Genomic DNA, 13,047 nt, shown 5'->3' with positions numbered 1-13,047 from the left:
AGTGATGACCCTCTGTGCAACTGAAAATCTGTTTATAACTTATAGTTGGCCCTTCATATATGCAGTTCTTTTGTATCTGCAGTTCCTCCAAGTCCGTGGTTCCACATCTCCCAGATTCAACCGTGGACCGTGTAGTACTGTAGTATTTACTGTTGAAAAAAATCTGCGTATAAGTGGACCCTCATGGTTCAAACCCATATTGTTCAAGGGTCAACTATATATATCTCTTTATCTCTCAGCTGTATTCTGAGTGATTTTTTTAGTTCTATTTTCCAGTTTATTAATTTTTTTCAACTGCATTTGGTCTACTGTTCAACCCATCCATTGTTTTTTTTTTAATTTAATGTCTATATATTTTTATTTCTAGAATTTCTATTTGGTACTTGATATCTACCTGTTCTTTTTTTTTAATATTATCTCTTTGCCTTTTAATTTCTAGTCCTTTTTATGTCTTACAGTATTTTAAACATGTTGTAGTTTTAGATTTTTTGTTATTTCTGCTTTTGAATTTTTTAATTACGATTCATTTTCTCTTGTGTCTTGCATCTTCATTAGGAGTTGTGTTCCATAGAAATCCTATGTACCTCAGGATTGCTAGCATAGCACTATAAAGTGATTTCACATTTGTTCCTGCTGATCCTCTCTGGGTTTTACCCATTCCAAATTAGCCTTTTTGTTAATGTCTTGGCATACAGGCCCTGTATAACCTGAAAGTATGCATTTAAACCTTGTTCCTGCATTGTGCTGTAAGCCTGGATTTCAAATTTTTTTAGGTCACTCGTTTTCTACTCTTTGCCCAAGCAGATGACAAGCTTTCTTACGGTTTTCCTCAGATTGGCAAGTGATGTTCCTCTCGAACTCTTTCACTTATGAAGTAGGCCTTTATGACCTCCAGCCTTATGTAATTGCTTCACTGACAGCTCCTGGCATCAGGTGGCCATCAGGTGGACTCCCCCCACTGCATGCATGTCATGAAAGTCTCAGCCGCCAGCCATTTAGGCCTCTAACTGGTCTGGATGGTTCCATGAGGCCCTTAGCTTCAGCTTCCACTGACTGATCTGCCTTGACTTCCCTCCTTATTTCTGGTATCTGGAGATTTCTGTTTTATCTATGTTTTATGTGGTAATATTTGTTGTTACAGCTTTGTTCAGTGTTTTGAAGTGTTTGGATTGGAAGGCGTAATTTCTTATGTCAACTCAACCTGTCATATTGACTGAAGTTTTTAACTACTGATTTTAAAGTTTTTATGTAAAGTAGAATACAAGTAAGTAAATGCATCTACGTTAGCCCCTGGATGTGAAATCCGCTGCTACTGAATGAATGCAGCGGAGAAGAGGCCCTAACAGTACAGTGTGCTAACACCAGCATCACAGGGGGACTCTGCACTGTGGGATGGTGTCTCACTCAACATCTGGCCACATGTTCTTAGTCCAGAAGGGATCTGAATTTCCTCAGCACCATTCCAGTCCCCAAATGCTGTCCTTTAGATTCTTTATAGTAGATTAAAACCTTCTCACAATCAACCAGCATCCTAACTCATACCGATGTTGAGAAGAAAAGCCTTTATGGAGAGGTTCCTGTTCCCTTTGGTCATGGAGATGATGTTCTCTCTCCCCTGACATGTGTGTTTACTTGTGTCTCTAACGGTGCAGAGAGGTTTACGTTGAAAAATTGATTCTTTACTTGTGGCTGATAGCATCTCTGGGAATGTTGATCGAGATCAGCAGAGCTTGTTTATAATGTTTAAAGAAATCTATATAGACATATCTTTCCCATAGCTCCCAACAAATTCTGTTATTTTAAGGAAACCAAAGCAGCAGTCATCTTTGGCCTTCTTCTCTGGCCCTCACATCTATGTGATAATGGAAAAGAAATGGACTTAGGAGTCAAGCAGATCTGGGGTTGAATCCAAGCTTTGCCACTAACTTAGATGTGTGGCTCACTGGGTCCAGGCTGCTATGACAAAATACCGCAGACCAGGTGGCTTATTAACAATAGAGATTTATTTCTCACATTTCTAGAGACTAGAAGTCCAAGATCAGGGTGCTGGCATGGTTCTGGTGAGAACCCTCTTCCAGGTTGCAGATGGCCAACTTCTGTCTGTGTGACTGCATGGTAGAAGGGGTGAGCTAGCTCTCTGAGGCTTCATTTATAAGAATCCCCATCATGAGGGCTCCACTTCCATGACCTAACCACCTTCCAAAGGCCCCACCTCCTAATACCATCACCTTGGAGGTTAGGATTTTGACATGTGAATTTTGGGGAGACACAAACATTCAGACCATAGCAGTGGCTTTGGGCAAGTTACTTAACATCTCTGGGGCCAAGTTTCCTTTTCCATAAAACAGTGATAATAAAACCTACCTCAAAAGTTTGTTCTGAAGATTAAGTGAGATAACAGGGAGTAACATGGGCCACGTGCTTGGCATATGTTAATGCTCACAAATGTTAGTTTCCTCCCATCATCTCCCTTCCCCTGCATTGGTTCTTCTGAACCAGGATTGTGCTTCAGAAGTTCTAATCAGAGAGACCTCTGGGGAGAGGCCATGGGTACGTCTCCCAATATATTATATTTTCTTGGTAATCAGTTTAGATTTCTCTTGGACGAATTTGCACCATTTTTATTTTGCATCTGTACCACTTCTTCATAGCCCTCCCAGCCTATGGATCAACCTTTCTATAGAATAACTATGTTATTACTTAAGAACCATGCCTCTCTTAACCAGGAATATCTCTTTGCTTTATTTGTTGGTGCTTCTGTTCTTTAAGGAGATAAAAAACCTTCCATTTCATTTTAGAATATAACCTTTTAAATGCAAAGACCTCAGAGAGCGTACATAAATAACAGAACTACTTCTGGGACTAGGTTTTCCCAAGAGACATCATGAAGGCCCTGAGTGATTGAGGGGTAGGTGGGGTTAGGGAATTGACAAAGAAGAGGCAGCCATAGTGGATAGAAGAACCGAAGGTATTTCTTAAGGATTTCACAAGATGTAAAATCGGCCTATTTTACAACAATCATTTATCCAGGCCCGTGGAATCTGTACTTGGCCCAGAGCTTTTTTATGTGTCTTATCAGAAATAATAATAATGATAGTTATGACTGTTCTTAAGTAGAGGAAAAGGACATCATGAAAACAGAACATAATTGGAATTATGGATATGCTTCCATATAAATGTCTGTGGCTCAGAGCACAAAAATAACTTTTCTTGCAGAGCTAAGCCAGGAGTTTCATGGAAGCGGCATTGAGAATCTAATTTAAAACAGCCGTGGCCCAGAACTTCAGAGTTGGGGCTGGCACATTGGCCTCTGTTCATCACTTTGAATGTTTTTTGGTTTTTTTTCCCCCTAGCTCATGATAACTCATATTCAGGCCAATTTGGAGGCCCTAGAAAATGGTAATTGATGCCATCAACCTTGCTTTTGTTGGCCTCAGTTTACCGTTAATACAAACATAGAGAAATGTTTTAATCTCAGATTTTTACAACTGAGAACCCCGCCCCCCTCCTCCCACTGTGCAGCTCCAGGCCTGTTGCTAGTTTGTGGCTTGAAGCAGAACCTTGTAAACTTTGTGAAAGTCCCTGGCTAGTCGTGACTGCAGTGGAAGGTGTCTAGTTGGGGTCATTCTAGGTAGCACATGGGTGGTCAGGTGTTCCTGATTCTCAGAAAAATTATCGTGGGGGAGGGTGGGGAATAGCAGTCAGGCTTTCCTAGGAACTGGGTGATAATCTGAGAATCTTCCAATTCCAAGAAGGCTCAGACCTTCCTAGATGAACATTTTTCCCTCATAAGGAAGGAAATTATTTTAGGGTTTCCACCTCATCCTCCCTTCATTCGTCTTTGACTCTGAACTCCCAGTGAGGATGGCCCTGTACCACACCTGATGGGGTACCCGGCTTGAGACAGCCCCCTGCTTGTTGAGATGTGCCTCATCCCCACCCACACGTTCCCCACTCCAGCCAGATGCTCCTACTTACCCACTCACACGTGCCCATCCGCATGCTCACATAGGCTCTCACCGGCTCTGGGTGGAACCTGGCTGCAAAGTCCCCCACTTGTGGCATGCTTGCTGTTGGTCTGGCCGGAGGGGACGCCTTTCCCAGATCCTCACAAGGGCGCAGTGTGGGCCCCGCAACTGCATCGTGCCTACAGAGACCCGCAGAATCTCACCACCTGAGACAGGTGCTGGCTCCTTCATTGGTTTCCTAGTCTGTCTGTGCTCTTCATCCTCTGTTCCTGTGGAGAACTGGATCCTTTAATCCCATCCCTCCTGGAACTTTTCTGTTTGTCCTATTTCTGACTTGTTGCCTTGCTCTGACCTGACTTATTCATGCTTCTGGGACCCGACCGTACTTTGTTTAGGGCTTGTCCATCCCCATCCCCTTTTGGTAGATGTGGTTCATGCAAGCAGCCATCATTTATGGAACAGCTGCTCTGTTTGAGGCTCCTGCACACCACGACTTGTGGTGACGCTACAGCCAACATCACTTTTCTGGTGCCACCACGTCACTGTGGAGAATGATGAAGGTGATGTGGTTCTGCACAGTTTTGCGGAAATTGCCCCAGGCCACGAGAGAGGTACGGGAAAACAATCTCTTCTCTTTTCTAATATTTCAGCCTTTAAAACTACGTGTGTGTAGGCTGGAACCATCAGGTTCAACCCTGGTTTCTTTCCTGGATTCCTGCCAGAGCTTCCTGTCTGGTTTTCCTGCCTCTGGCCTCACCCCTTGCACTCCATCCTCCACCGTCAGAACTTTCTAAAATTCTTATCTGATCCTGTTTATTCTCTCTCTAAATTCTTTCACTGAATCCTGTTGCCTTTAGGATAAAATCAAACTACTCAGCATGCTACAGCAGGGCTTCTGCACCTTACTCACCCGTCTGCCTCTTTTGCTGTGTCACCCGCACGAACTCCTGGCCTCAGCCATGCCCGTCTACCTGCAGCAGCAGCCCCTCCCTGGGTTTACACACACACTCGCCTCTCTCCACTCTGTTCTGCCTGATCAACTTATACCATCCTTCAGGATTCATCTCAGAAGCCCACTCTTCCTGAGGCCTTTTCAAACCACCAGAACCAGCAGCTTTATTCCTATCAAAATTATGGACATTACCACCATCTCTGGCACCAATCTTAATGAAGCATGTGGCTTAATTAAGTACTGCAATGCCCTGCCTTGGGCTTTATCACATTAACATAACATTTGAGAATTGTCCCTGCTAGACAGAGACTGCCCTGGGGTCACAGACTGTGCCTTTTTCACTTGCACCAGTGCACAGCATAGTGTTAAGGGTGCTCAGTTATCATATTGTTGAGTGAATGTGAGCATGCATGAAAGAATTAACTAATTCACACACACACACACACACACACACACACTGCGTGTGCACACACACAGCAGGATGTAGATCTGTATGGAAACTTACTTCAACTCTTACTGGGATATTTACAAAGCACATAGTAGGTGCTCAGTGAATATCTGTTGAGTCAAAGAAAGAATGAATGCACATACGCACAGACTATGGAAAATTTACTCCAAAATGTACCCTGAGCTGCAGTGTAGCCTCGCTTCCTCTAACTGCAGTAGAGAGAATGTGGGACTGGAAAACCAGAGATTAGAGTTCACGTTCATTTTCCTGACTACGTTAGCTGTGTGCCTCACTTTACCTAGTTGGACCTCTGTTTCCTCATCTGTCAAATGAGTTGTTAGAAAAGATATTTAATGCTTATTGAACCTTCTAGATTCAATATTTATCAGAAGGCTTAAAGTCAAATGACCAGCTGCTTTCCATTAAGTGGCATGAATTTGGGACTTATGTTTTTTGGCCTCATCACGGAGCATGGTCATGACAAGCCCTGGGAACCGGGCAGAACAGCAAAACCGAGCCCACGAGATGGACCAGAGTTTGCCCAAACTATGGCAGAAGGCCAAGACCTAGTTATAAAGCAAATACAGAGCTAGGGGTTGTGGCCGGGATGGGATGCCCTGAGCACGGCAGGGGCAGCCGTCAGCGTCTGATGGCAGTCTGAGGTCAGAGGTGGCTGGAGATAGCCAGGAAAGAAGCACTGACAGGGAATGGATAGCGTGCTTTCAGGGGTGTGCTGAAAATGTGCCCCTCGCTGGAGAGTCAGGAAAACCCAGTATAAGTCATCAAGACCAGCCGTCTTATGTTGTCTGAAGAATGAGTAGGTGAAAAAGTGTTTAGGCTTAGTCTGTGTCCCTGCCAGAGCATGGATGGAAGCCAGGAGGAGGTTAATTGGGGGTTAATAGGAGGGAGAAAAGTTTAATTCTGTCCAAGTGGTAATGAGATGAACTCACTTATAAAGTAACGAGGTCTCCATCACTGCAAGAGTTTCCACAGCAGCTGCGTAATTCCTCAGCCGAGATGTGATGTTAAAGATTCCCCGTTTGTGAAGGTCGGACTGGAGGATGTTTAAAGTTTTTCTTTTTCTGATTCTAAGAGAGGCTTTGCTTCTCACGTCTTCCCCAAATCTTGTTTAGGGAAACACTTCCGGATTTCATAGCCCTTCCTTTTGTGACGTGATCCCAACACACCCCACTGTGATCAGCTTGTGACCAGCCTTTTTTGGGAACTCTTTGGTGTTCGAATGTCCCCCTTAAAGTGGAGCACCCTGGATGGGACCTCCTGTTTCAGGACGTGGCTTGGCCAGGGCCTCTCCAGGGACATTCCACAATTATGACAGGTAGTGGACCTCTTAATTTCTCATCTACCTCCTCGCTCTGTGCTGAGCTGTAAGAGGGAACAGCAGTGAGCCTCGGCTTCTGGTGTGTTCTGCGCCACCTCAGGTGATGCACAGACTTCATTTCCTTCCACCTCAGAGGTGGATTTCAGATGTCTCTGTGGTAAATCTGCTCATCTGGACGCTGACTCTCAGGCTTGGGGGAAACTTTCTGTACTGGGATCTTCCATGGCATTCCATTCCTACCTTCTCAAGAGCCTCACATCTCACCCCAAATGCTTTCTCTCTCTGGTGTTTGTTTCCTTTCCCCTTTCTTTTTTCTTCTGCATTTCTTCTTTCCTGCTGAGTACTATGACATTTCCACTTGCGCAATGTTTTTCTTTTCAAATTCTTTGCCCTCCTTGTATCCTGGTGAATAAGAATGCGGGTGGCTTGTCCGCTCCATTGTGCATATGAAGAAAAATGCCCAGACAAGTTAAGTGATGTGCTTAATTTACTGGCAGAGCCATAGAGGCTGGAACCGGGTTTCCTGACTTCCGTCCCAGCCGCTGTCCTGTCCCAGAGGTCACACTGCATTTGCTAATAGCACTGTAGTCAAAAAGAGCATCAAGTATTTCTCTGTGTGTGTGCTCACTGTACCAAAAGAACTTACCCAGGGACCAATCCCAGGCTTTAGAGACTCAGTCTGTGAGCACACTGAAATAAACTAACAAGAATGACAAGAGCTAAAGAACTTATGGAGGGCTTCATATTTTTCAAAGAAACTTGCAGTGCTGTCACCTTATGTGATGCTCCCCAAAGCCCCTCGAGGTGGAAGACCCCAGGTGAGCCTCATTTGGCAGGCCAAGGTCACAGGTAGAGTCCAGGCGTGAGCTGTTGGGGAGGAGCCCCTGAGCAGACACCCTGGCTCCTGGTCCACAAATCTTCCATGTGTTTGTGCTTCTGGAAAATCAGGGAAAGGGGAAGAGTTGTTTCCATCTGGTACCAAAGGCAGTGGAGACCCTGGGGGCAACCTAGGGTTCTGGGTTTGGCAGTTGGCCCAGGAAGTGGCCTCATGCTATGTTTGGAGGTGGGACCTGGGCCAGGGGGCTGGGGCGGGGGTAGGGGGTCCGGCTGTGGCCCTGGAGGTCAGGCCGACTCCATCCGAGTGGGTTGGGAGAGTATAAGGCCAGGTGGGAGGAAGCGTGCAGGCTGGGGTGTCGGTAGTTAAGATGTGGGGAAAGGCGTGGCTTTCTAGGATCTGGTAGGTATGCTAGCTGGGGGTTCCAGAGTGTGAAGAGCGACCCGCTTTCACCCAATGTGGGTCTTGTTGCAATCTTGTGTTATTCGGCCACTTATTCAGCAGTGTCAGCAAGCACCTACTGAACGTAAGTAGATCTCTTACATAGTTACGGCTTTTCTCATGAAGACCTCATACATGTGTGCGTTTGTATCTGTATCTACCTATAGCTATCTACATATCTCTCTAGATCTCACATATATTTATTCTTATTAATGCACATAAACAAACCATGGGGATACATAGTATTTTCCTCCATTCATGGGTTAGGAAACTAAGGCCCAGACAGGGTAATTGGTTTGTCCAAATTCCTATAGTTACTTAGAAACTGAGCCAAGTCCCAAATCCATGTTTTCTGAGTTCTTTTGCTGGTACTTGTAACTGCTTTCCACATGGTAAGCAGTTCCTAACCTTCAAGGTGTAAGTATGCTTTGAAGAGAAATAGAGAAAAACACCTTCGTGGTTATTACCCAGGGTTTCACTTTATCTTTAGAGGCTGGAAAACCTAAATGCAGAGTTGGAATGCAATCCGAGCCCTTTTTACTAAACCCTCAAATGGGCATTTGTAGAGGTGGCATTCACTCTTTAAGTCAACCAGGTACAAGTCCTCTTCTTCGATTTGGAGTTAATGTCTGTGCTCTGGCGCCTCCTGACCTGTGTCGGGCTCCCTAGTTGAATGGCCAAATGGAGCAGTGCAGCAGGAAGAATAGACTGGTTTCCTTGGTGAAGTGGTTACGGGTGAGAGGGCTGGGGTCATCGTGCCACCAATCTGGGTCCTTCTGCAGTGAAGCAAGTTCCGTATCCCAAAGCTCCCAGGGCTGGAATATGCAGCTCAGCTCACAGCTCAGGTCTCCTTCCCTACCGCCATGGCCTGCTCCATGACCATGGGCTGAGCCCCTCTAAGCCCTGCGCCTGCCCCTGTAAAGGGCACATGAAGTTCTACTGCCCTGAGCCCTGGGATTTTGGCCCAACAAACTGAGCAAGGCTGACTCCTGACGGTGAAGCCCCTGCGAAGGCTGCCTAGGTCAGGTGGGCGCTTCGCTGGAGACTGAGCTTCCTGGGAAGCCGGGGCCTGGCCATGAATTTTCTTTCTCCTGTCAGAATGTTCTTCTGCCCCACCTCCCCACCCCTTTTCCTTTCCAGCCGGAAGCAGCTGTTCTCCTGTGCTTTCATTGGCACGGTTCTTGCCCTACAGGTAGCCTGTAAGAAACTCTGGGAGGAGTCAGAACCTGGCTTCAGCATCAGGTACCTTCTTCACTCATTCACCACACATTGGACCTATCAGTCTGTGCCAGGGCAAGGCACCCAGCCCTGAATAAGATCCTGCCAGTCCCTGCCCTGGGGTTGCTCCAGCCTAGAATGGAGACCCCAGGAGATACCCAGCCCCCTGTGACAAGTGCTATTGCGAACTCCTGGCCAGTCACCTACTCTGGGGGGTTAGTGTCCTGGTGCTCTTGTTTCTGTCACACTCTCCGGACCCTGACATCTACCTTGGGAGCCTTGCTCTGCTGCCCTAGAGCCGCATCGTCCTTGCTCCAGTTGTCTATAGCTGCAGAAAATCACTCCAAAGCGTAGAGGTTTTCATCGATGGATGAATGGATAAACAGAATTTGGTATACGCATACAATGGAATGTCTTTCAGCCCGAAAAAGGGAGGGAGTTCTGGCACATGCTTCAACATGGATAAACCTTGAAGGCATAATGCTAAGTGAAATAAGCCTTTTGTGACAAGAGGACAAACGTTGTATGATTCCACTCATATGAGGTACTTAGAGTCATCAGATCCATAGAGGCAGAAAGTAGAATGGTGGTTGCCAGGGGCGGGGGTGGGGGGCATGGGAAGGCAGTGTTTAATGGGCACAGTTTCAGTTTGGGAAGATGAAAACGTTCTGGACATGGATGGTGGTTGCTCAACGATGTCAGTGTACTTAGTGTCACAGAACTGTACACTTAGAAATGGTTCAAAGGGTAAATTTTATGTTTATGTGTATTTTACCACAAGAAATGTAGAGGCTTAAAACCACAATTTAGTATTCTCTCTCCTGGTTTGTGGGTTCCCTGGGCTCAGCTGGGTGGTTTTTGATTAGGGTCTGTCATGTTGTGGTCAGATGGTGATGGGGGCTGGAATCACTGAAAGCCCAAGGGGCTGGATGTCCAAGACGGCGCCTCAACGTGGCTCCTGCATGGCCTGGGCTTCTTATGTGGTGGCTCAGGGCTCCAACAAGCAGGAAATGGCAGCTTCTGGGTCAGCTCAGGCCCAGAGTTGTCACAATGTCACTTTTGCCACATTGTATTGGTCAGAGGAGCAAAAGGCCCACCCAGATTCAAGGGGAGGGGAAAGAGAGCGCCCTCTCAGTGGGGGAGGGACAAGGTGACCTTTCAGAAGGGCATTAGATGGGCGATATTGCTGCGGCCATCTTTGGAAAACTTGCAGCCTGGGCATGGTTGCAGGAGTCCTAAGGTATTTAGGTAGGAAGGGGTCTTCAGGGAGGCACATACTTCTCTGCAGACTCCTTTTCAGGAGAATTCATCTTCATAACTTGTTAGAGTTTGAAGGGCCCTTGAAACCACTTGCTAGCAGGGACTTGTTTTAAATTACAGAGCAGAGGGAAGCAGAGCTGGAACCAAACCTCCCAAACTCTGGCCTCCTGGCTCCCAGGCTGGGCAAGCAGCTGTGGAGGCTGTTAGCAGTAGTACAAAGATCTGGTGGAGAGATGGGTGTGGCGGGAGAGCGGAGCCCTGGGTGGTGTCCACTGGAGACCCAACATCTTAGAGGCTGGGTGAGCCCCTTGCTGTGCTGGCTGGTTCTCGCAGGAGCACATGGGCCTCGCTGGGCAGGGCTATGCAGAGGCACCTGGGGCGCTTGGTGAGGATGTTGGAAGTTACTCATTTACATGAAGACTCTGAGTCAGGATGAAGGATGTCACTCTGCTATAGGCTCAAGTGCCCAGGTTGAGACTTAGAGACCCCTAAGTTTCAATATAAGCCAACACCCATGGCTGAGAGTGTCATATGACAATTCCATTCATTCATATCCACTCACACATTTCTGATCAGACTTTGCTCTAAGTGCAAACTTCCTTGTAAAGCCTTTAATGGCCTTCGAAATGTGATAAAATTAACAAATATTTTGCACACGCTCCCTTTGGACTTAGAGACACAAGTATTAGTTTTGTGCATGATACCTGCATTTGAGACTCAGAGCCCAATAAATGTTGATCTATACTTGGTTTGTAAATAGGACCTTACTAAAGGATTTTTAAAGATCTTTCCCTATTCTTGGAATTGCTCAAGTTTTGCATATTTGTACACACGTACATTCATGGCATTCCTGACAGTGGTGAGAATCGAAACAAACGTGCTGTGCCCTCTGTACGTCAGTGCTTCCCGCCTCTGCATTCCCACTGATGTGGACATCGCCAGGTGAGCTTGGTGGTCAGCAGTAGCCTCGGACTAGCCACGGATAAACCAAAATGCATTTGATTTGGAGAACGCAAACAGCCCTGATCACCTCTGAGGTCATCTCCGTGGCTCGCGGCCCAGTTTGGGCAGCCGGAGAGGAGACCTGCCAGAGCGATGTTCAGGGTGTGTGTGACTGGATTTTGTGTCTGCGTAGTGGAGTGAATGCAGCCAGCTGGGAGAAATTCCCTTATGCTGGTGTCAGCTGGCATGTGATGCAAATGCACAGACACATGGGCAGAGGGTATGATCACTGTTGCCTGATCTGCTGCCCCTTGTCTCTGCCCAAGCTGATGCCGCCTCCCCAGGAAGCCTCTTGCCCTTGAGCTGGGACTTTCCTCTCCAAACCTCCCAGTGCACATTAGTGCAGGAGAGTGGGCACATTCTGCCTGTCATTTGTGGCTTTCTCTGGTCTTTCCTTCCAGGTTGTAAGTACCTTAGTGTTGTTGAACACAAGTTCATGTGCCCAACACACAGTGAAGCCAAACGAAAGAAAACATTGGAGTTTGGAGGGGAGAAAGGTTTATTGCAAGGGCCATACAAGGAGGACGGGGCGTCTCATGCTCAGAAGACCTGAACTCCCCGACGGGTTTCAGGGAAACATTTTTAAAGGCGAGGTGAGGGAAGGGAGTCACAGGGTGTGTGATCAGCTCCTGCACAGTTCTCTCTTTGGTTGTTGGTGAAGTAACAGAACAGTGTCACAGGGGTTAACACTATCAATCCTCAAGCTCTAGTAGGTCTGGGGACCATGTGCTCATGGTCATTAAGTAGTTAACTTCTTCCATTTGGTGGGGGTTTTAGCAACTGTAAAACAACTCAGGAAATGTACATTAGATACAGTTATCTAGGTACTTCAGGGAGGAACTAGAGATTCTGTGACTGCCATATGACTGACTTACTGTTTCAATTGTTACCAGTTCTTCTGGCCCCACTGCTACTTTTGTCACTACCTGTTCACATCCTTTCCATCATTAATTCTTGAACCAGGCTTCTGTGACCCCGGGGAGGCCTGGGAGACTACAGCTTTTATACAAACAAGAGGCAGGCAGAGGACATGGCAGGAGGGGTCGGTTGCAGGAAGGCCCCATAGGTTGCATTAGGAGCAAGAATCCATAGTAATAACAGCCTCTACTTAGGATCTCCCCCGCCACCTACCGTTTTATAGATGCACGTACTTAGTTTGTTCTGGCTGCCATAACAGGACACTACACTACACACTGGGTGGCTTCAACAACAGAAGTGTATTTCTTACAGTTCTGGAGGCTGGAAGTCCGAGATCAAAGTGTCGGCAGGTTGGGTTTCCTCTGAGGCCTTTCTCCTTGGCTTGGGGACAGCTGCCTTCTCTCTGTGTCCTCATATGGCTTTTTCTTTGTGTGTTCGAATCCCTGATGTCTGTGTGTCCAGATCACTTCCTGTAAGGACACCATTCAGATTGCCTCAGGGCTTACCCCAATGGCCTCACTTTAACTTAATTACTTCTGTAAAAACCGTTTCTCTAAATACAGTCACATTGGGAGGTACTGGGGGTTAGGAATGACTTTGGGGGGGGATAGAGTTCAGCCCCAAACAAATCCTAAAAGTTAACAATTATCATCCCTGTTTCGAGCC

At 46.7% G+C, this 13,047-nt stretch overlaps 1 protein-coding gene across 2 annotated transcripts in view; it reads left to right on the top strand.

The window, feature by feature from the left end:
• STON1 (stonin 1) overlaps positions 1-13,047 on the top strand; it is a 53,645-nt gene that overhangs the window by 9,284 nt on the left and 31,314 nt on the right. The window contains exon 1 of one of the 2 annotated variants that reach the window (XM_060026654.1): positions 11,335-11,403. The exons of the other annotated variant lie outside the window; for it this stretch is intronic. Coding sequence (XP_059882637.1) covers positions 11,388-11,403 — 16 coding nt within the window. The 5' untranslated portion in view covers positions 11,335-11,387. Of the gene's footprint in view, positions 1-11,334; positions 11,404-13,047 lie in introns of those variants that run through there. 2 annotated transcript variants of the gene reach the window in all.

This window comes from Delphinus delphis, chromosome 12 (genome assembly GCF_949987515.2).
Source record: "Delphinus delphis chromosome 12, mDelDel1.2, whole genome shotgun sequence".
NCBI classification, from domain to species: Eukaryota; Metazoa; Chordata; class Mammalia; order Artiodactyla; family Delphinidae; genus Delphinus; species Delphinus delphis.
This window is presented reverse-complemented; position numbering and strand designations above follow the sequence as displayed.